Raw genomic sequence first — 24,682 nt, forward strand, 5'->3', positions numbered from 1 at the left:
ACCAAGCTTACTATCAAATCCCCTTGGCCAAAGAATCTCATCACTTAACTGCATTCGCGACCGATTGGAACCTGTACGAATTTTGCCGTGTGCCCTTTGGCTTTTCTATGGGGGCTGCCGTGTTGACTAGGCTCCTTGATCACTTGTTTTCGGACATCAAGTTCAGCTATTTGTACCATTATTTAGATGATGTGGTCGTGTACTTCGAAACCTTTGAAGATCATCTTCAGCATCTCAAGGAAGTCTTGACTCGGTTGCGTCAAGCTGGGTTGACGGTTAAGCTCTCTAAGGTCTCTTTCGCTAGGCCTCAGATGTCCTTTCTGGGTCATATCGTTTCCCCTAGCGGGGTCTCGGTTGACCAATCTCGCACCCAGGCTATTCGCCAGTTCCGGCCCCCGACGGATGTTAAAGGCGTCGGTCGATTTGTGGGGATGATAAATTTCTTTCGCAAGTTCATCCCAAACTTCGCTAATCGTGCTGCCCCGCTCAACTCACTTTGTTGTAAAGGAGTTAAGTTTGAATGGGGGTCTTCGCAACAGGTGGCCTTTGAGGACTTTAAAATGCCAGATTTTAGCAAGCCTTTTGTAGTTCAAACCGACGCCTCCTCGTCCGCTGTTGCGGCGATTTGTTACAGGATTCGGAATTGGGAAGGCGCCCCATTGCGTACGCCTCTAGGATGCTGTCCCAGCTCGAGTCGAAGTATTCGGTTTATGAGCTTGAGGGTTTAGCAGTTTTATTTGCCCTAGAGAAGTTTAGGATGTATTTGGAACATGTTAAGTTCCTGCTCGAAACCGATAATCAGGCGCTTAGCTGGATCCTTGGTAAGCCTACAAGGACCGGTCGCTTAGCCAGGTGGGCTATTCACATTTCTGCCTTCCAATTCGATGTCCACCATATCCGAGGGAAGGAAAATGTCATCGCCGATTCCTTAAGTCAAATGTTCTCTGACCACGACATTGTTTCTTCTGATTCCCCAGGGTCGGAACCCGTGCTCCCGTTACCTCTCTCCGGTGGTATCTTATCGGACACCCCTTTGTTGTTCAACCAGATCGCTAAAATTCATGGTGAGGATTCAACCAGATCGCTAAAATTCATGGTGAGGATCCGATGTTGGGCCCCATTATTCAGGATCTCAAAACCGGGCAGAATATCGCCCCCTACGTCCTGAGAAACGATGTTCTGTGTTGTCCTTCCCGGTCCGATAAGAAAATGAAAGTGGTTATCCCCTCGGTCTTGGTTTCGGTGATTTTTAAATATTATCACAAGAGTCCTTTAGGTGGTCATCTAGGAGTGTTCAAGACTAAGGAGAAGATTCGGGAGAATTTCATCTGGAAAGGCCTAGATGGGGAAGTTCGCGAGATGGTTAAGGCCTGTAAGGTCTGTGGCCTTAGCAAGCCTACTGTGAATTCGACAATGGGTCTCTAGCCGTCCCACCAAGCCACTCGCCCCATGGAGATGTATATCGATTACGTGGGACCCCTCCCCCGGTCAAAGGGCGAGGGCAATAGGTTTATTCTGGTCTGTGTGGACGGGTTTACCCGTTTTTCTTGGTTTTTCCCCACCAGACTTGCTACCGCCGAAACTATTATAAGATGCCTTAAGTCCATCTTTTCATCCTTTGCGCCGTGTCAAATTTTGGTGTCCGACAATGCCAGGGCATTTACTTTGAATTTGTTTAGAAGGTTTTGTTTCAATCTTTCGATTTCCCATGTCACGACTTCCCCATATTACCCTCAGCCTTCGTATGCTGAAAGGGTCAATCACAACCTTCGTTCGGTCCATCAGGATGTCATAGTCTATCAGCTTCATTTCCGTATTGATTGGTACTCTGATATAAAGAAAGTCTAAAATCTCCACCTTATCAATACATTAGTTTATTTACTCTAAATTAGTAAATTGGTCAATATCGGTTTCAATCCCTCGGGGATCATCTTCAGTTGACACACAAAAAAGAATTTATAAAAACATCACATATGAAAGGTTACATTTGGTGACTATTTCAATTAAATCAAGTGTTGAAAGTTATGTTATTAAAGTACTAGTGGGTACATCTTAGTTTTTTGAAGTGCTATTGTATGAGGTATATTGGCTCACTGTGTCTAAGCTTTTGTACATATAATGGGTTCTACACTTATTCACATCTGGTATTGATAATATTACATTCAATATGATTGTTCATATGATTAAAACATTAACAAATATCTTACTAAAATGGTAAAAAATATACATCATTTGTTTAAAAAGTACTTGTTGTTAGAGTCTTTTTGATCATACTACACTTGTATTACAAAATATGGAATAAGATTTTTCACTCATACACATTAGTGATAATGAGTCCATTATAGAGTCTTAAAAGTATTTTGTTGTAAAGGTATATCACAGCTTATTGGTTGTTGTGATGTCAATAAGACGTAATTTCACTTTGTATTAATGTTTGAGGTATTCCACTTTTTTTTTTTTTTTAATCCATTGGAGTAAACATAGGAAACGCTTAATTAAAGGGTTAATTAAAAATATATCCTTCATTACTAGAAATACTAGTACGGTATGTGATACCTTATTAAAATGGATCCTTCATTTCTAAAGTATTGATATGTGATACCTCATGTGTTTGTTTTATCATGTATAAAGTGGGGTTTACATTTCTAAACAGTAGTACTGTAGGTTGTTACCATCTATAATACATATGTAATATTACGATCTGACATAGCAGCCAACTGAAAATGTTTAAAGTATAATCTAATAGAATGGGACCAATTCCTTCTTTTTACTGTTTGTTTTTCACTTTCAACTGGTGGAGTGCATAACATATGCGTATTGTGTTAGATCTATATTATTGTTGAATTTGTTGCAATTTGTAAACTGCTGCTTTTGGTGAAGTATCTTAGTCTATGGATGTCAATAGGAAATTGTTAGTGTGTCGTTGCTGGTTGAATGGTGACTGTTGCAAAATGAAGCTCGTTCGAGGTGCCGTGCGTCTTGATGGAATTTAAATTTGCACTTTATGGTAATGGCATAAAGGCTTCTATGTGTTGTAGATTAATTATCTGCAAGCAGAAATAGTAGGTGTGTAAGTTGGTGTATAATAAAGGTATAGAAGGTAAGTTATGTGTTACTTACGTTGAATGTTGAGACTGTGCACTTTGCGTGGCTGCCTGTCGATATCTGTTGCGTGTTATCCTCGGACTGTAGTTAGTGGCGGCGGAGGGGAGGTTTGGAGGGATGGGTGGAACGTTTGTGATGGAAGCGGGGTTGGAGGAGGGGAGATCTTTGAGCGGTTCATTTGTATGTGTAGGTTGTTGTTTGTTGATTCTTTTTAAATAATGATCTTTTAGGAGGGGAATGACTGTGTTGAAAAGAACATTATTTTCGTCAGTATTTTCATTTAAGTTGAAGTTTGGGTTTGTGTATTGGTCTAGGTTTATGTAGAATTCTTCTAGTATACTGAGCAAGGGGCTTTTTGGGTTGGTGTTGAGAATTTGCATGTCATTATTGATACTTGTAAATTTATGTTCTTGATCGTTAATGTGTTGTCCCATTGCTGAAAAGTGTCTATGCTTGACAGCATTTACGTGTTCATTGTATCGTATTGAAAAACTTCTCCCGGTAAGTCCTACATAGCTGGCTCTGCAGTCATTACATTTCAGGCGGTAGACTCCTGAATGGTTGTATTTATTTATGTTGTTGACTGATTTGGAGTTATATAATATGTTGGTATTGTTACGTGTGGTTTTGTAAGCTATTTTTAAGCCTTGTTTTTTAAAGATGTTCGTTATAGAGTGTATATGGTTGTTGTTGTTGTAGGTAAAAGTTGCGTAATCTTTTTTGTCTTTGATGGTTCTAGTTAATTTAGTTTTTGATTGGTTTTTTATTTTGCTGATGATCTGGTTTATCATTTCTCTTTTATATCCGTTCTGTTTGGCTATTTCGTGAATTAGGTTCAATTCTTTGTTTAGATCTTTTTTCGTCAGTGGAATGTTGTATGCTCTGTATATCATGCTATAGTATGCGGCTTTCTTGTGAGTATGTGGGTGGGTGGAATCTATTTTTATTGTGTTCGATGTGTGAGTAGGTTTCCTGTATATGCTGTATGTTAAATGGTTGTTGTGTCTGGTTATGGATCTATCTAAGTAGTTTATAGTGTTGTTGTTTTCAGTTTCCATTGTGAATTTTATGTGAGGATCTATTTCATTTAGTTGTTCTAGGATTATATTTTCATTACTACTATCATCACCGAAACTGAAAATGCCATAAACAAAATACCTCAAGAAAAGCAAAATGAAATCAGATATGAAATAAAAAAAACACTACCACAATATATTAACAAAATCAATCAAAAAATCAACCAACAAGACACCATAAACCACAAACAAATCAAAGAACTTAAAAATAAAACCAAACAAAACAACTTAATAGTAACTAAAGCAGACAAAGGAAACACAACAGTTATCATAAATAAAGATGAATATATAACAAAAACAAAAACTTGCTTCCAAGATGAAACTTTCCAAATCAAGGCCAAAGATCCTACTAATAGCATTCAAAAGAATTTTAAAACTATAATAAAAAACACTAACTTCCTTTTAAATGAACAAGAAACCACAAAATTGATCACAATGAACCCAGGAATACCTACTGCCAAAGCATACCCTAAAATCCATAAAGACAACAGACCCATAATAAACTATAGACCAAGCCCCACCTATAAACTATCACAATTCATTCAAAAATTTCTCAAAAAACATTATGTTTTCCAGGCAAAGAAAACTATAAAAAACTCAATAGAATTTTGTAACATCACCAAAAATATAAAAATATAACATTACCATAAAATAGCTACATATGACATAACAAACATGTATCCTAACATACCTACACAAAAAGCAATAACAATCATCGAATCCAATCTCAATAACCATAGCAAAGTGAGCAAGTTAGAAATAACTTAGATGAATTTATAAAACTATTACACTTTGCCATCAACAACAATTACTTTAAATTCCATGATACCATATACCACCAAAAAGGATTACCCATGGGATCACCAATATCAGGTATGATAGCTGAAATATATATAGATCACCTCGAACATCAAGAAATCCAAAAATTGAATAACATTCTTTTTTGGTGTAGATTTGTTGACGATGTATTCATTATAATAGACAACAGGCATACCAATGAAAATATAATCCTAGAACAACTAAATGAAATAGATCCTCACATAAAATTCACAATGGAAACTGAAAACAACAACACTATAAACTACTTAGATATATCCATAACCAGACATAACAACCATTTAACATACAGCATATACAGGAAACCTACCCACACATCGAACACAATAAAAATAGATTCCACCCATCCACATACTCACAAGAAAGCTGCATACTATAGCATGATATACAGAGCATACAACATTCCACTCACGAAAAAAGATCTAAACAAAGAATTGAACCTAATTCACGAAATAGCCAAACAGAACGGATATAAAAGAGAAATGATAAACCAGATCATCAGCAAAATAAAAAACCAATCAAAAACTAAATTAACTAGAACCATCAAAGACAAAAAAGATTACGCAACTTTTACCTACAACAACAACCATATACACTCTATAACGAACATCTTTAAAAAACAAGGCTTAAAAATAGCTTACAAAACCACACGTAACAATACCAACATATTATATAACTCCAAATCAGTCAACAACATAAATAAATACAACCATTCAGGAGTCTACCGCCTGAAATGTAATGACTGCAGAGCCAGCTATGTAGGACTTACCGGGAGAAGTTTTTCAATACGATACAATGAACACGTAAATGCTGTCAAGCATAGACACTTTTCAGCAATGGGACAACACATTAACGATCAAGAACATAAATTTACAAGTATCAATAACGACATGCAAATTCTCAACACCAACCCAAAAAGCCCCTTGCTCAGTACACTAGAAGAATTCTACATAAACCTAGACCAATACACAAACCCAAACTTCAACTTAAATGAAAATACTGACGAAAATAATGTTCTTTTCAACACAGTCATTCCCCTCCTAAAAGATCATTATTTAAAAAGAATCAACAAACAACAACCTACACATACAAATGAACCGCTCAAAGATCTCCCCTCCTCCAACCCCGCTTCCGTCACAAACGTTCCACCCAACCCTCCAAACCTCCCCTCCGCCGCCACTAACTACAGTCCCAGGATAACACGCAACAGATCTTGATAGGCAGCCACGCAAAGCACACAGTCTCAACATTCAACGTAAGTAACACAACATATAACTTACCTTCTACACCTTTATTATACACCAACTTACACACCTACTATTTCTGCTTGCAGATAATTAATCTACAACACACAGAAGCCTTCATGCCATTACCATAAAGTGCAAATTTAAATTCCATCAAGACGCACGGCACCTCGAACGAGCTTCATTTTGCAACAGTCACCATTCAACCAGCAACGACACACTAACAATTTCCTATTGACATCCATAGACTAAGATACTTCACCAAAAGCAGCAGTTTACAAATTGCAACAAATTCAACAATAATATAGATCTAACACAATATGCATATGTTATGCACTCCACCCGTTGAAAGTGAAAAACAAACAGTAAAAAGAAGGAATTGGTCCCATTCTATTAGATTATACTTTAAACATTTTCAGTTGGCTGCTATGTCAGATCGTAATATTACATATGTATTATAGATGGTAACAACCTACAGTACTACTGTTTAGAAATGTAAACCCCACTTTATACATGATAAAACAAACACATGAGGTATCACATATCAATACTTTAGAAATGAAGGATCCATTTTAATAAGGTATCACATACCGTACTAGTATTTTTAGTAATGAAGGATATATTTTTAATTAACCCTTTAATTAAGCTTTTCCTATGTTTACTCCAATGGACTTTAAAAAAAAAGTGGAATACCTCAAACATTAATACAAAGTGAAATTACATCTTATTGACATCACAACAACCAATAAGCTGTGATATACCTTTACAACAAAATACTTTTAAGACTCTATAATGGACTCATTATCACTAATGTGTATGAGTGAAAAATCTTATTCCATATTTTGTAATACAAGTGTAGTATGATCAAAAAGACTCTAACAACAAGTACTTTTTAAACAAATGATGTATATTTTTTACCATTTTAATAAGATATTTGTTAATGTTTTAATCATATGAATCAATCATATTGAATGTAATATTATCAATACCAGATGTGAATAAGTGTAGAACCCATTATATGTACAAAAGCTTAGACACAGTGAGCCAATATACCTCATAGAATAGCACTTCAAAAAACTAAGATGTACCCACTAGTACTTTAATGACATAACTTTCAACACTTGATTTAATTGAAATAGTCACCAAATGTAACCTTTCATATGTGATGTTTTTATAAATTCTTTTTTGTGTGTCAACTGAAGATGATCCCCGAGGGATTGAAACCGGTATTGACCAATTTACTAATTTAGAGTAAATAAACTAATGTATTGATAAGGTGGAGATTTTAGACTTTCTTTATACCATCAGGATGTGTCGAGATGGGATACCTCATTTCCTTGCCTTGCCTTCAACTCCGCGGTCCATGAAGCTCACAAATTTTCTCCAGTTTCCCTGATGTTTTCCTTCGTGCCAAATTCTCCTATTTCCAACTTATGGAATATTAATGAGTTGCTCCCCGAGAAGATTGATCCTCCTAACATTAGGGAAATTTGGAAGAAAGCCAAACATAACCTTAAGGTGTCATACAAGCAGAAGCGTGCCCGCTACGATCAAGGCAGCCGGCCTACCGACTTGGTTGTCGGTGACAAGGTGTTTATTAAAAACTTTGTGCCATCTGGGAAATTACTTCCCCGTTTCCGAGGCCCCTGTACTATTCTCGATTTCCTCAACTCCGTCACCTCTTGCTGGTCAGTGACCTGGAGACCGAGAGAGTTTTGAGAGTGCACCTGTCCCAGGTTAAGCCCACGCTTTTCATGTTTCTGTTATTTATTGCTTCTTGATTTTCTTCCACCTCCGTGGGTTTTCCTATTCTTAATGGGTAATTTAATTATCTTGGCAATTTTGCTCTTCTTAATTGTTGTTTTATCTGGAGTTCCCTCCCACCTCCTTTTCCTGACCCCCACACCGTTGGTTGTGCCGCCGCCACACCTCGACTGATGTTCCGCCTCATTGCCTACCTAACTACTTGCCTCGACGTGCTCGAGCTTTCTGCTTTGTGTTTGCAGTGTCGGGAAGATCGTCGCCCCAAGCTGAGGCCGTGTGTCAGCGGCAGATTCTTGCAAAGTGCAGCATGTATCGCCTTGCCCTAAGTTACGGGGTTGGAACTTTCCCATCTATCACCATTGTTGGGTGATGTGCTGGGCCACCTACTCCTAGGCCTTACCATCTTGCGGACTTGTTGCCAATGCTGGCCAGTCTGGTCCAATTGTGTATTTTGGGACTCATCAGCTCTGTCATTTGTCATCGTGTCATCCCAGAAAAACATATCATCTCTTCATATTTCTCCTCTCATCTCCACAAGGATGGGCTCGTCGAAAACAAATGATGAAAATTGTATATCAAGATGTATATCTGTGTTAAACTCTTGTATGTTTCTTCAAAAGGAAAGAAAAAAAAAAAAGATGCCCCTTCTTGTGAAGGGTTTCCCAAACTAACCCTCCCCCCATGGAAAGGGTCTTGGGAGGGGAGATCTGTGCCGTATGTTTTAGGCAATTCCCCCGTCCCCTTTGAGCTTTGTTGGCTGCCTGGTTGCGCCTTTAAGATTGACGTTTGTTTTTTCCATTTTTTATTATTATTATTAGCTATGTTTGGCCTTTTACGGGTTATTATTTATAGATGTGTCTCTAACTAGCACCTTCTTTTAACGTATTTCTAAAAGTTGATTTTCTCCCTTCATCCTTCCACCGCGCTACTATGGCAACGTGCCTTCCTCTCTTTACCAGCCAATTGAGCTGACTTTCCTCCCCTCCCCTCCCCTCTGCCGCACACTCCCTTGGCGAGCTACGGACAGGGGTCAGGGACTTGCCTGATAGCCAGCGGCCGGAGATATTCTCGGTGCCTTGAGTGACAGCGGCTGGTCCGCTTGGGTTTTCGAACCCTGCCTTGTCCACGGTGTGGAGGTAAGCCCTACTAACTAGATAAAACTGAATTTTTAGCGCGGGTAGGACGAAGAGAGGATCTCACTATTGGGTGTGTAAAACGTTCAGGCATATGACACGATTGTAATCCAGTGCCTTTTTATGTAATTGTATATGTGTACGCACTTTGGAAATTAGCTGCCGCCTCCATTGTCAATGGTTTAAGATGAATCGAAGCTAGTTTTCTCTGGTATTGTATGCACTGGGTCTTGTATATGGAGGGCAGCTTTGGAATGTTGAACTTGTTTTAATGTCCTGGTTGAGGTGTTATTAAACCTTTGGGACTTAATGTCCAGTATTTATGTACTTCCTTCACAGCCTGAGGCTGTATTGAGATTTAAATTGTTTTGTTCTATATTAAGGGAAAACCCACCGAGGGGTTTTGCTTTAGTAATAAATGTGGTTTTCTGAAAGCAATGTTATCTTGAAACAGGCCCGGGGCCATACGCTTTTCCTTCTTTCCTTCTTCTGTGGGAATGTTTGTAAACCTACGCGGGGTACAGTAGTAAATGTCCTTTTAGAGACAATACACATTTTTATCTATTGAAGAAGGTGGATATAAAAACAAGAATTTGTAACTATTAGATCATCCTCCTCCACAACAATGCGCGGCCCCATGCTACAGCTCTAACTGTCTCCAAGCTATAGGAAATGCACTGGACTATACTGGATCATCCTACTTACAGCCCAGACTTATCGCCCTGCGATTTCCATTTGTCCGGACCGCTTAAAGAAGCTCTAGGAGGGCAACGATTTGAAGATGACGAGAGTGTGGAAGACTTCATGTGCAACTGGCTGGTGACACGACCCTGTTCTTCTTATGACGAGGACATCAAAAAGCTGCCCATACGCTGGGACAAATGCATTTCCAAAGCCAGAAACTATGTGGAAAAATAAATTGCAATTGCCTTGTTTTTCAATAAATGAAATTAAACTTTTAAAAATCCAGTTTATATTTGATCCCCCCTAGTTGATGGACTCTCACTTTATCAATCCAGTTATTTTACATCTCTATGCTTTTAGCCCTCTGTTGTGCTCCTTCTCTCCTTTTGTCCTGTGTCTTTTATCACCTGCATTCATCTTTATCCTGTCTGCCTCCGAAGCGTAACAGTTAGTGTTATTAGCTGCTGTCCTCGAGGGCCCGGGTTCGATTCCTGGTTCTCCAAGAAATTTAAGAATGGCGGGAGGGCTGGTATGGGGTTGAAATGGCACATGCAGCTCACCTCCATTGGAGGTGTACCTAGGGATGGAGACATGAGTTTACTTCATCTTTCTTTCTATACTTGCCTCCATGAAAATTGAAAGTTTTGCCAAGATGGTGCCTCAAATTATTTAGTATATAGTTTTTAGTGTTGGGACTGTCTGAGGACATTTTCAGCTTGCCAGGTGCAGGTATTTCTACTTTTATTTGTCTGCACCGTCTAACCTAGTGATTAAAAATTGTATTCCATGACCTCTCCTACCCTACCAGCCAACACTGTGATAGAGAAAATCTTTTCCTCCAAACGGCACTCAAACCAGCTAACCATGGTGTCAGACCATATGGACTTGACACCTTAATGATCACGGTCGATGGGCACGCTTTGTCTGAAAACAGAAATAAAAGTTCATTGCTGATCTCAAAAAATGCAGTTTTTTCTGAAAAGGATGTGACTACAGCAGAGTCCCACAAATTTGATCTAATGTGGAAAGAGTGCCAAGTGCCCTGGCCACTCATAACACACAAATATCACCGAAAAAATTCTTCAAAGTATGGCAAGGAGCCAAAACTTAATGAAAAATTCTACCCCCTTAAGTCAACTTTTTCTGCAGCTCATGAAGAATTCTCCTTTCCAGTATTTCGATGTACTCATCACTTTTATCGAGTCAATGACTGGTACTTAAGTTCCCATACCAAAACCACATCTGCACAGGCTGTTTTATACTCTGTTGCAAATATGCTGAATTTGCTGGCCTATTATATGCTATTATATACGCACATACCATTTTCATCAGCGAAAAGGACTTTATATCAGTGTTCTATTGTCCAGTCTTGATGACTATGTGCCCTGCACTTTTGTCCTGTCAGGTGTTCCTTTGAAGGTTTCTGAGCTTCCCTTCTTAGGTCGACCGTTAGTCACATGCACATTCACTCCTGCTACCCAATTCGCGAGCCAAGTCCACAGTAATGAGCCTGTACTAATTTGCTGCTTTTGAGGAGAAACTGATCAACAGTTCACATAGTTTTCCTCTTTCTGCCACAGTTTCTCTTCCTCTTGGGTAAAAGTGAACCGGTTTGTTTGTGCTACTGAATCATTCCAATTACGGCATTTACACCAACACAAAATTTAGTAGCTATCTCTCTTCGTGTCAAAGAAGTATTCTGCGATAATACAACAATCATACACACTGTTTGGGAGTCGTATCCAACACAGACAGATATGACAATTCTCATATGATAACCTCAAAATTCTTCACAAGTACAACACATGCAAACAAATGCACTTTAATTTTAAATCAATAGCCATACAGAGCAATTACTACTCAATCAATGAACAAACACCACACAGAAAGCATGGGATCTAAGAATAAGCAATAACAATGATGCCAACCATTGGGAAATTTATATTTAAAAAAAGAAACCTTGTTCCTATTAATTCAGATGGGACTGTGTTGATAGCTGATTACTGAAGACACTAGAATACATCTCCATTAATTGTTATAGTTAAATATAATCTGTCTGTACAGCATGGAGATGAACGGTGAACATGTTATATGGATAAGGTGGAGAAGCTTAAAAGAAACTTGAGAAAGCTGAAAGATTTCAAAATTTATGGATACTATCCTTACCTTCTTTAGCCTCAACGTAAATATCTCCTCCTTTTCCTCCAATCCCACCGTATCTTGGCAATCCATTTCCACCAGCTCCCCCTCGAACATGAAGGCGAAGGGAATCAATAAAGCCTCGCCGGAACTTCCGAGGAGCCTTTGAGTTAAAATACACAAATTTTATTCTTAATATTGAAAGGAAAACATTAAAAGGAAATACAAGACTGGATGGCAAGCATTTTACCATTATTAAACAAACATTATTCAATAGTCAAATATAAATTATATTCGTATTCATAGTAAAAAGCTATAAAATGATCACAAAATATATTTTTAAATTTATTTATTTATTTATTTATTTATTCATTCATTTAGTGTATGGCTAGCATCACATCATGAAATGATTTCCAACAATGGAAGAGTGAGTATCCAGAGAACTTGTAACTAAACTAAGCAGAACTAGAGCACCTTCCTATCCAGTACCACCCAAGAACACCTTTGCAAGGCACAGAGAACAATGCTCTTTTGTTCACAGCAGCTGTGTCACCTGCTCAGACAATGTTCAGGTAAATCCTGGTGGAGCAGCTGGTTGGCGCATTAAGCAACAAAGCACAATAGTGCATTCTATGTTTGGGAATAGAAAAATCTGAATTAATTTCTTGCCCACGCAGAACACCGACCTCCTAAAACGTGGCAGTGACAAGACCACTGGTCTGGCCAGACAACATTCACACGACAAGAAAAAGGTGCAGACCACGATGCGGCATACAAATCTCAAGTTAGTATCCCCTGGGAGCAGAACCCCTATCACCATTCTTTTAAGAGTTTTTATTGTGGGATAGTTGAATAATGAATGTTATTGGCTTTACAACCCACTAACTACTTTTACAATTTTCAGAGATGGCGAGATGCTAGACTTTAGTCCCATAGGAGTTCTTTTACGTGCCCGTAAATCTATCAACATGAGGCTGACTTATTTGAACACCTTCAAATATCACTGGATTGCTAGGGGCTTTACGTCGCACCGACACAGATAGGTCTTATGGCGACGATGGGATAGGAAAGGCCTGGAGTTGGAAGGAAGCGGCCGTGGCCTTAATTAAGGTACAGCCCCAGCATTTGCCTGGTGTGAAAATGGGAAACCACGGAAAACCATCTTCAGGGCATCACTGGATTGAGCCAGGATCGAACATGCCAAGTTGGGGTCAGAAGGCCAGCCATCTTCAGTTGCCCGGGTGTGGTGTACAAGCCCATTCCATCTTTGTCTATGCATGAACCACTGTTCTCTCATAATCTTCTCCCAAACTTCTCTCTCCTTGACATCTTTCTTTACTAGATCAGTCCATTTTCCTCTAGGTCTGTCCACAGTCGTCTTTTTTTTTTTTTTTACTTTTACTTCTCTTTCATATTCCTTTTTTGTAGTGCTGTTTGCACTCTTCCTTTTTACATGCTTATAAATATCATATTTTGTCCCATATTGGCTCAATACAACTAAGGTCTGTTTGCACTCATCCTTTTTACATGCTTATAAATCTCATATTTTGTCCCGTATTGGCTCAACACAACTAAGGTTATGTTACAAGGAGATTCCCACCTTCCAATACTTGTCAGTTTCTTATAGCTAGTTTATTATTTACATAACATAATCCAGCTTAATCTCTGAGTATAATAATAAAACATGTTTCATTCCAATTATGGAGCATCTTCAGCTAAAAGATTTAACAATTGACATGACAAATAAAACACTTGTGATGATTATGATAATGATGATAAGATAAAATGTCTGTTCATGTTTGGTTAATGTTTGTGGGTTACTATAGTCACGTCCTAGTTCGTGAACCATGGGCAATGGCTGAGTGGCCTAGTAAATGGACCTGAGAGTTGGGATACCAGTTGCTATGGAACAGGAGTGGGAATCTCGGACATATTCTGAGTCATGGCCCTCCTTGTGCTCAGGCGGCTAGAACTATACAATTCACCGGTGGTCCATAACCCGTTAGAGGAGAGATCCTCACTTGGACTATGTGCAAGTAGGGTAGCATCCTGCTTCATGAATTTACCGACCTCAGAACATTTTAAGCAAGCCTCGGACCTATGGGAGTAATGAAATCCCACTCCCATTTGACAGGTGAGGGACTTCTTGGAAACAACTTGGCGAACGAAATGGAATTCGATGGGGAGCTATCAATATTAATAGGGCTTTTGGAAGAAAGAAAGTAGAACTGGCTGAGTCAGCAAAGAGGATGCATCTGGATGTGCTAGGAGTAAGTGATATTCGGGTAAGGGGAGATAATGAGGAAGAGATAGGAGAGTATAAAGTGTACTTGACGGGTGTTAGAAAGGGAAGGGCAGAGTCTGGGGTAGGGCTCTTTATTAGGAATACCATTGCACGCAACATAGTTTCTGTTAGGCACGTAAATGAGCGAATGATGTGGGTAGATTTGTCAGTTGGAGGAATTAGGACAAGAATTGTGTCCGTGTATTCACCCTGTGAGGGTGCAGATGAGGATGAAGTTGACAAGTTTTATGAAGCATTGAGTGACATCGTGGTCAGGGTCAGCGGCAAGGATAGAATAGTGCTAATGGGCGATTTCAATGCGAGAGTTGGGAATAGAACTGAAGGATATGAAAGGGTGATTGGTAAATGTGGGGAAGATATGGAAGGTAATGGGAATGGGAAGCATTTGCTGGACTTCTGTGCTAGTAGGCCTATGGGTTTCACTGTTACGAATACATTCTTCAAGCATAAGGCTATTCACCACTACGCATGGGAAGCTAGGGGTACCAGATCCATAATAGACTATATCTTAACAGACTTTGAATTCAGGAAATCTGTTAGGAATGTACGAGTTTTTCACGGATTTTTCGATGATACAGACCACTGTCTGATCTGTAGTGAACTAAGTATCTCTAGGCCTAGGGTAGAGAAAGTGAAATCTGTCTGCAAACGAATAAGGGTAGAAAATCTCCAGGACAAGGAAATTAGACAGAAGTACATGGATATGATTAGTGAGAAGTTTCGAACAGTAGACAGAACGCAGGTTCAGGATATAGAAAGTGAATGGAAGGCATACAGGGATGCTGTAATAGAAACAGCATGGGAATGCCTAGGAACAACTGGTGTAAAGATGGGAAAAGGCAAACATCTTGGTGGAATTATGAAGTGAGAGCAGCTTGTAAACGTAAAAAGAAGGCTTATCAGAAATGGCTCCAAACAAGGGCTGAGGCAGACAGGGATTTGTACGTAGATGAAAGAAACAGAGCAAAACAAATAGTTGTTGAATCCAAAAAGAAGTCATGGGAAGATTTTGGTAATAACCTGGAAATAGGTCAAGCAGCAGGGAAACCTTTCTGGACAGTAATAAAGAATCTTAGGAAGGGAGGAAAAAAAGAAATGAACAGTGTTTTGAGTAATTCAGGTGAACTCATAATAGATCCCAGGGAATCACTGGAGAGGTGGAGGGAATATTTTGAACATCTTCTCAATGTAAAAGGAAATCATCCTGGTGGTGTTGCAAACAGCCAAGCTCATGGGGAGGAGGAAAATGATGATGGTGAAATTATGCTTGAGGAAGTGGAAAGGGTGGTAAAAAAAACTCCATTGTCATACGGCAGCAGGAATAGATGAAATTAGACCTGAAATGGTGAAGTATAGTGGGAAGGCAGGGATGAAATGGCTTCATAGAGTAGTAAAATTAGCGTGGAGTGTTGGTACCTTCAGAATGGACAAAAGCAGTAATTGCAGCTATCTATAAGCAAGGGAACAGGAAGGATTGCAACAACTATCGAGGTATCTCATTGATTAGTATACCAGGCAAAGTATTCACTGGCATCTTGGAAGGGAGGGTGCGATCAGTAGTTGAGAGGAAGTTGGATGAAAACCAGTGTGGTTTCAGACCACAGAGAGGCTGTCAGGATCAGATTTTCAGTATGTGCCAGGTAATTGAAAAATGCTACGAGAGGAATAGGCAGTTGTGTTTATGTTTCGTAGATCTAAAGAAAGAATATGACGGGGTACCGAGGGAAAAGATGTTCACTATACTGGGGGACTATGGAATTAAAGGTAGATTATTAAAAACAATCAAAGGCATTTATGTTGACAATTGGGCTTCAGTAAGAATTGATGGTAGAATGAGTTCTTGGTTCAGGGTACTTACAGGGGTTAGACAAGGCTGTATTCTTTCACCTTTGCTGTTCGTAGTGTACATGGATTATCTGCTGAAAGGTATAAAATGGCAGGGAGGGATTCAGTTAGGTGGAAATGTAATAAGCAGTTTGGCCTATGCTGACGACTTGGTCTTAATGGCAGACTGTGCTGAAAGCCTCCAGTCTAATATCTTGGAACTTGAAAATAGGTGCAATGAGTATGGTATGAAAATTAGCCTCTCGAAGACTAAAATGATATCAGTAGGTAAGAAATTGAACAGAACTGAATGTCAGATTGGTGATACAAAGCTAGATCAGGACGATAATTTCAAGTATTTAGGTTGTGTGTTCTCCCAGGATGGTAATAAAGTAAGTGAGATTGAATAAAGGTGTAGTAAAGCTAATGCAGTGAGCTCGCAGTTGCGATCAGCAGTATTCTGTAAGAAGGAAGTCAGCTCCCAGACGAAACTATCTTTACATCGGTCTATTTTCAGACCAACTTTGCTTTATGGGAGCGAAAGCAGGGTGGACTCAGGATATCTTATTCATAAGTTACAAGTAACAGACATGAAAGTAGCAAGAATGATTGCTGGTACAAACAGGTGTGAACAATGGCAGGAGGGTACTCAGAATGAGGAGATAAAGGCTAATTTAGGAATGAACTTGATGGATGAAGCTGTATGCATAAACCGGCTTCGGTGGTGGGGTCACGTGAAGCGAATGGAGGAGGATAGGTTACCTAGGAGAATAATGGACTCCGCTATGGAGGGTAAGAGAAGTAGAGGGAGACCAAGATGACGATGGTTGGTTTCTGACGATTTAAAGATAAGAGGTATAGAACTAAATGAGGCCACAACACTAGTTGCAAACCGAGGATTGTGGCGACGTTTAGTAAATTCTCAGAGGATTGCAGACTGAACGCTGAAAGGCATAACAGTCTATAATGATAATGTATGTATGTATGTATGTATGTATGTATGGTTAAAAATTTCAAAGTCAATGTCCAAGGTAACGAATAAAATTGACATAAGGGGTCTTCTTTTAAGGCTGGAGAAGTATATGCTTGTTGAATTTTGAAAGTAAAATTAAGAATATAAAATATTTTCTTAAAATATGATTTTCGGGGTAACTATTGAAAACAACCGTAGTTGAATTTAAAGTTTGACTGTTGAAATAAGTCTCATAGTTGGTTGTGTTATGATTTGCGTCCTCCCTGATGCCATGTCATCAGATCTATTTCAACAGTCAAACTTTAAATTCAACTTCCCCTGTAAATCATATTTTAAGAAAATCTTTTATATTCTTAATTTTACCTTCAAGATTCAACAAGCATATACTTCTTCAGCCTTAAAGGAAGACCTCTTACATTGATTTTATTTGTTACCTTGGACATTGACTTGTTGGAAATTTTTAACCCAACATGAACGAACATTTTATGTTATCATCATTATCATAATCATCACAAGTGCTTTGTCTTGTCAATTTTTGTTAAATCTTTTAGCTGAAGATGTTCCATAATTGGAATGAAACATGTTCTATTTGTTATTATACTCAGAGATTAAGCTGGATTATGTTATGTAAATAATAAACTGACAAGTATTGGAAGGTGGGAATCTCCTCGTAAAATAACCTTGGTTCCTTTTTACATGGCCAAACCACTTAAGTCTTGCCTTCTGGATCCTTTGTAATAGGGAGTCTCCTATTTGCACCTCCTCTTTGACATTTTTTGTTCCTAATCTTGTCCTTCTTGGTCTTCTGTACCATGATGCATAGGAACTTCATTTCTGCAGCTTGGAGTTTTGAGTTGTCTTGTCTCAACATGGTAGTTTCCAGGCTATATGTAAGGATGGATTAAAATAGGATTTACATCATGTCATTATGGCTTTCAATGGTACTTGTTTATCGCACAGCAGTTGTGTTACATGGTGATAAAATTGAGTTGCCTTGTTAATTCAACTGTCCACCTCATATTATGCAAAGCTGTCTTTTTATACTATACTACCCAAGTACTTACAACTTTGGAACACAGTCTAATTTGCTATCATTTAATCTGATTTGTGGTTCATCATCTCCCTTCTGTATCCTCATCACCACCGTCTTAGCCTTGCTGATATCTGAATCATGTCTCTTAAACACCTGACTCTATTTCTGCAGCCTTTCCTTCACATCATTTTCGGTTTCACCCCAGATCACACCGCAATAGATAACGATGATAAATTTGCTAACATACAATTTTGGGCCAGGTACGTATATAATAATAATAATAATAATAATAATAATAATAATAATCGTATGGCCTCAGCTGCCGTTTTGCAGACATTTCGATTTGACGCCATCTGGCTGTCTGCTCGTCAATTTCGACGTTCCGGTTTACTCTGTCTGCCATCTAGCGGACCTAGAATAAACCGGATCTCTCTTGGGCGTCTATGGCTGAGATTGAATTAATTTTGTCGGGTAAATACCAAATGTATCACCAGAGATCTTTTACATGCCGACATCGTACGACATGGAGTGTCGAATGGACTTTTTTCCGCCCTTCAAAAATCCGACTACCTCTGCCGGGTTCGAACCCGCTATCTTGGGATCCGGAGGCCGACACTCTACCACGGATCCACAGAGGCAGCTAGGTACGTATATGATACGTTCATAATTCTTGATGAACACAGCACTGGCGCAACTTCTACACTTAACAACCTTAATATTATAGATCCACACATTAAATTTACATCAGGATCTGAAAACAATAGAGCAATTAACTTTTTAGTTTTCACGATAAACAGACTTCCTTCTTCCTTTACTTACAGTATTATAGAAAACCTACCCAAACTGAAACTACAATAAGACAAGATTCCTTACACCCTCACACAAAAAAGCGCCGAATACAACAGTTCAGTGGATCGCGCTTTCAAGTTTCCCATGTCCAAAGCTAATTTAAACAAAGAGTTTAACACCATCCGCTCGACTGCTAAATTTAACGGCTCAAAGAAGAGGTCATTGAACGTATAATTAATAAGTTCAGATACCGCCCAAAAGCCACCATACTTAGAGATAAACCCAGTTCTAGAATATTTTCAACGTTCACTTTTAACAAAAACATACATAACATCACTAAAATTTTTAAGAAACAGAATGTCAATATCTCCTTCCAAACTAATAACAGAAGTTAAAATTGAATAACAGAAGTACAGAGATTTTACATAACTCCACTTCAATAAATAGATGCAATCCTTTTTTCTAAATCAGGAGTCTACAGGCAGTGTTGTAATGACTGTAATTGTTCATACGTAAGACAAACTGGACACAGCTTCAAGATTAGATACATGGAGCACGTCAACGCTATAAGGTACAACAGATTTTCCGCTGTGGGCCAACATATCCATGGTCTAAAACACACTTTTTCTGGTATAGATTGGGATATTGAGATACTGGAGTTTTTAAGTAAAGGTCCATTGCTTGACACTGCTGAATACTGTTACATACATCTGGACCAATATTTTAATTCAAATTTAAATTTGAACGATATTTTCGAAAAACTAAAAATACTGTTCGAATTCCTTATCGTTTTTTTTTAAAACATTTAAGTTCCCAATAATACCTCAGTCTTTATCTCATTATGCGCTTCCCTCACAATGTCATCCAGATTCCCCTTACTCAATTGCCCCTCAACCCCATGCCTCAGCCCCTCATCCCTCTCCCCATCTTCCTCGGCTCACGATATGTCCTTGACTCAAGCTTGCCACAACGCTCAGTTCCTTCCGCACATTAGATCATTCAACAGCGGTACAGGTACTGTAGTGAACTGGAAAATGTTGTTCGTTTAACATCTTAAGGACCTCACAGACATGTTACAACATTAAGCCAGTGGAAATAGACACACACAACTGTTCATAGCTTTATTTTTAAGATTGTTTTTGTCTTTCACAGAATCAGTACTTATATTCAGAACAAAGCACAAGGAGTTCTTAGAGAACAATTTACTTTTATCCAAGATCAAGTTGTGACTAAAAGTCAACCCAGGACTCCCAAGTTCTCAACTTGGAAGATGTTCAGTTCACATTGTGTTACATTCGACTCTCAAGAACTTGAAGTATATAGGAAAATATTTAATATTTATTTCTACCTATTCAATACAATACAAGATGTTGGCATTTAAGTTAAAACATTTTTCAAATGTGAGACATGTTTCGCCTCTTGTTGTGAGGCATCTTCAGTCACTAATCAAAACCTTATTATTTTTGTCAGACAATATTTCCAAACATTTTACAGTTATTATGTTCATGAAATAACTAAAAATCTTATATAATGATAAAATCATGTGTAGTTCACTTGATGAATAGGATGTCATTAGATGGTACACAGTAGTACAGATGATGGCTTGAAGCCTTAGTCACTATTAGATTTTAAATACATAGTGGAAGGCATATAAAATCATTTCATTGAAAATATACAATACATTTAAATGATATTAAAATAGTAGATTCTTAGATGATATACTTAAAAATTGAGGTATCATATAATTATAAGTGAAAGTTGATGGCTTAAAGTGGTATGTTCCGAGCTGTCAGCGGAGAGTTGGCGTTGAATGACATTAGTAGACGAATAAGTTTGAATGGCGTTTATAAAAGTAGGAAAGATCACAATATGAAGATAAAGTTGGAATTCAAGAGGACAAACTGGGGCAAATATTCATTTATAGGAAGAGGAGTTAGGGATTGGAATAACTTACCAAGGGAGATGTTCAATAAATTTCCAATTTCTTTGAAATCATTTGGGAAAAGGCTAGGAAAGCAACAGATAGGGAATCTGCCACCTGGGCGACTGCCCTAAATGCAGATCAGTATTGATTGATTGATTTTTTTTTTTTTGCTAGTGGTTTATTTACGTCGCACCAACACAGACAGGTTTTATGGCAATGATGGGATAGAATAGGGCTAGGAGTTGGAAAGAATCAGCCGTGGCCTTAGTTAAGGTACAGCCCCAGTATTTGCCTGGTGTGAAAATGGGAAACCATGGAAAACCATCTTCTGGGCTGCTGACTTTTTGTAACTTGTATTTTATATTGTGTATGCATATGTAATTTTTGTATGATTGCCCGTTTCCATGATCGGCTGAAGATGACACACATCAGCGTCAAAACTAGTACTGAATAAATAATATGTTGCAACTTAATCTGAACAACAAATTGTATTGTATTGAATAGGTGGACCATTAAGTTCTCTTCAAAGCTTTGTTATCCAGATCACCATGTCGTATGTAAAGATGAAAACTTGTAAGTCCTTCTTCTCCTTCTTTTTTAGTGCCTTTATTATAGCATCCATCACAGTGATAAGGAGGAGGGGTGACAAAGCACTGCCTCTCCATACTCCTCTCTTCATTTCAAATCATTTGGACAGACTGCATCCCACTTGCACACAACTGGTTTTATCATACAGCACCTTCACTTCTGCAATAAGACTATCACAAACCCCCCCTCCCAGCTCCTTAGGCATTCCCAGGTACACTCCCTTGGTACGCTATTATAAGTCTTTCCACTGTCTAGGAATAGTAAGAAAAAGTTGTTTCCCTTTCTCCCAGAACATACATGAAATGAAATGAAATGGTGTATGGCTTTTAGTGCCAGGAGTGTCCGAGGACAAGTTCGGCTCGCCAAATGCAGGTCCTTTGATTTGACTCCCGTAGGCGACCTGCGTGTCGTGATGAGGATGAAATGATGATGAAGACAACACATACACCCAGCCCCCTTGCCAGCGAAATTAACCAATTAAGGTTAAAATTCCCGACCCTGCCGGGAATCGAACCCAGGACCCCTGTGACCAAAGGCCAGCACGCTAACCATTTATCCATGGAGCCGGACAGAACATACATAACTATCTATAATGATTATGCCATGATGCCATATTGAAGGACTGAGTCAATGGCAGTATTCTTTCATCTGCCTACTTTCCAAAATGTCACAGTTTTATTATATTTTACTATGGAAGTAAAGTAACTATTTAGTGCTGGACATATCTGAACACTATGTGGATGACCTGGCGTTCAGCACCACAATCACAGCTAGGTAAGGATATCATACCCCATCTATACACTGAGGCTGCGCATATTCTACACTTTTTCCGTATTCTGTTAAGACAGACAAATTTAGCAGTGTTCGTCAAAACCTGATGACCTAGTTGAGATACAGGGCAACTTAACTTACTCTAGAGTATCATTAGTCTTCCATACTTTTGACCATCAGTCTATTACACTGAAATCAAATGGTTATGGAAATCGCTGAAAACAAATGTTAAGCAAGAGGGACAAGAGAGTGATTCTTGATTTATCAGTTTCATTTTCCGTATTGATAGTTATCGTATGTTATAGACAAGAAAGTTTCCACCTTTTCAATACAATACAATGAGAGTGATTGATTATTTATATACTTCTGAGCAACTGTTTATCCAGAAGCAGCGCAACTCTGGATTCAAAAAGCCTGAGGAAGTCAAGTAAATTTTCCTTCATGAAATCACACAGGTATGAGAATTTGGGGATACAATCCGAGGATACCCTTCCCAATGTCAATGATGCAATAGTGTTACTATGGCTAGGAAGGTAGCAAGCAGTGTGGGAGGTGCTGTTGTCCCCACTCCGCCACCCAGGCAACCTATAGTGCACGTAGGGAGTATCGCAACTTGTTGGCAACCCTAACAGGGTTACGTGCAACTGGACGCTCAGGTGGAGGATGTCAATATTGTAATAACTATAATCACTAAGATGAAAGAGAGAACTGGCATAAGCAATGTCAGAATCATCTATGGGCCCAATAGTCACCATGCTTCCAAGGTGAGAGCTCTTGGAAGAAAGCTAATGAAAGACATCTGGCTAGCGACAAGACCATTGGTCTGAATGGTTAGATCTCGCTAGTGACAGACCACTGATCTGCGTTGGTCAGGTCTGGCTAGTGACAAGACCACTGGTCCGCACTGGTTAGATCTGGCTAGTAACATGACAACTGGTCTCCACTGGTTAGGTCTGGCTAGCAACAAGACTCTTGGGCTGGGGAGAAATGACAAGGGGCGAAGCAGCCCAAAGGGCTGAAGTATCCCCTGTGACAGTACTGGTTGGTGACAAGACCAAAGATTAGTGACAAGGCCACCAGACAGTTATGTCGCGGATGCTGCGACAGCATCCAGCACACACTATCACACTTCATTTTCAAACTTCGCAGTTTCAATATTTTCAAAGAATATGGTAGCAGTGGACCACGCATGTCAATTTTAATTTTTCTACATACCAGAAGTAAGAATACTTCTAGCGCAGGGCGGCGGATTCTTGACAAGCAAACGGATCAAGGATTTCTCCTCCTATCTGCTTTACGTATCGTTCCACATCATTTCTTCACGACTTTCACTTTCCTAAAATTGTGAACTAGCTCATAAAGTGCAACCAGACATCCTAGGCCTCACAAACATGATATCGTCCAATTCAAAGGACAAGATTTGACCTAAGGGTATGCATGCCCCCTCCTCATTTGTTCCTCTATATTTCAGATAAAACTCTCAGATGGTGGATGCCAGTCATAGTTGTGATTAATTTAATGCATTCATCAATAATATGATGGAAACTTCAAGTAAAATGTCAAATCATTGGCCTCATTTCTGAATATATGCCGAGTGAAGCCAGGGGAAAGGGGTTACACTTCGTTTTAAACGTGTGTATTCATTTATCATTACTGGTCTCTCTACAGCATATTTGCCGAGCGAACAGAGCCGCAAGGGTTCTAGGTTTTATTAGGTTATGTATTAATTATCACCATTCTCTCAACCTCCGGAGAGACCTGGTGAAGGTCTTTTTCTAGTAGATGGCCTATTAGGCGACCTGCATGTCTCAAGCAAGCCCCAATACTTTCGCCGGCTTAGTGAAGTTAACAATAATATTTATCGCATGTAATATTAGTGAAGTTAGTCGCTAAGCCACGAATGTTGTGGCCTGTCAACCAGTGTTGGTTTTAAGAGCAATGTCATAATTGTGTATACTCCTGCGTTAATGTTGGTGAAAAAATTTGGGTTCGGAGTATGGTTTAGTCGTTTACTGGTCAGTGTGTAGCCTGGCGCAAATGCGTTCTTGCATCTAGTAGTATTGCTGTGAGAGTGAAGCGAGTATGTGGACGTGGCCCACCCATCCAGTGGGTGACCACGCCCGACGTTACTTAATTCTCTACAACAGCTATGATTTAGTTCCAGTGCTGTGGTTGAGTAGAAGGCTAAGATGTTATTAGTGAGGAGGAAGCTTAACAGGCGTCTTGGCGGGAGGGGCAATGGTGGCTGGTTAGGACTTGTTTTAGTATGCGATGGGTTGAACTGTGGCTGGCCTATTCTAGATAGTGAGGAGGCTTAGTAGTATGAGTAGGTTATTGGGATCCTGGGTTAGGTTGGGTGAGGTCTGTAAAGGTGAGGGCCCTACCCAGCCCCCGAGCCAATGAAATTAACCAATTAAGTTTAAAATCCCCGACCCGGTCGGGAATCGAACCCGGGACCCTCTGAACCGAAGGCCAGTATGCTGACCATATCAT

The 24,682-nt window shown here is 39.2% G+C and overlaps 1 protein-coding gene across 3 annotated transcripts in view; it reads right to left on the minus strand.

Moving 5' to 3' along the window:
- The window catches only part of LOC136866601 (GTP-binding protein 10 homolog), a 126,219-nt gene that overhangs the window by 101,095 nt on the left and 442 nt on the right, over window positions 1-24,682 (minus strand). For all 3 annotated transcript variants that reach the window (XR_010859567.2, XM_067143714.2, XM_067143713.2), the window contains exon 2: window positions 12,010-12,145. Coding sequence is in view for 2 of the 3 variants with exons in the window: in XM_067143714.2 (XP_066999815.2) it covers window positions 12,010-12,145 (136 nt within the window). In the remaining variant the exon portion in view is untranslated. The remainder of the gene's footprint in view (window positions 1-12,009; window positions 12,146-24,682) is intronic.

This window comes from Anabrus simplex, chromosome 3, assembly GCF_040414725.1.
Source record: "Anabrus simplex isolate iqAnaSimp1 chromosome 3, ASM4041472v1, whole genome shotgun sequence".
In the NCBI taxonomy this organism is placed as follows: Eukaryota; Metazoa; Arthropoda; class Insecta; order Orthoptera; family Tettigoniidae; genus Anabrus; species Anabrus simplex.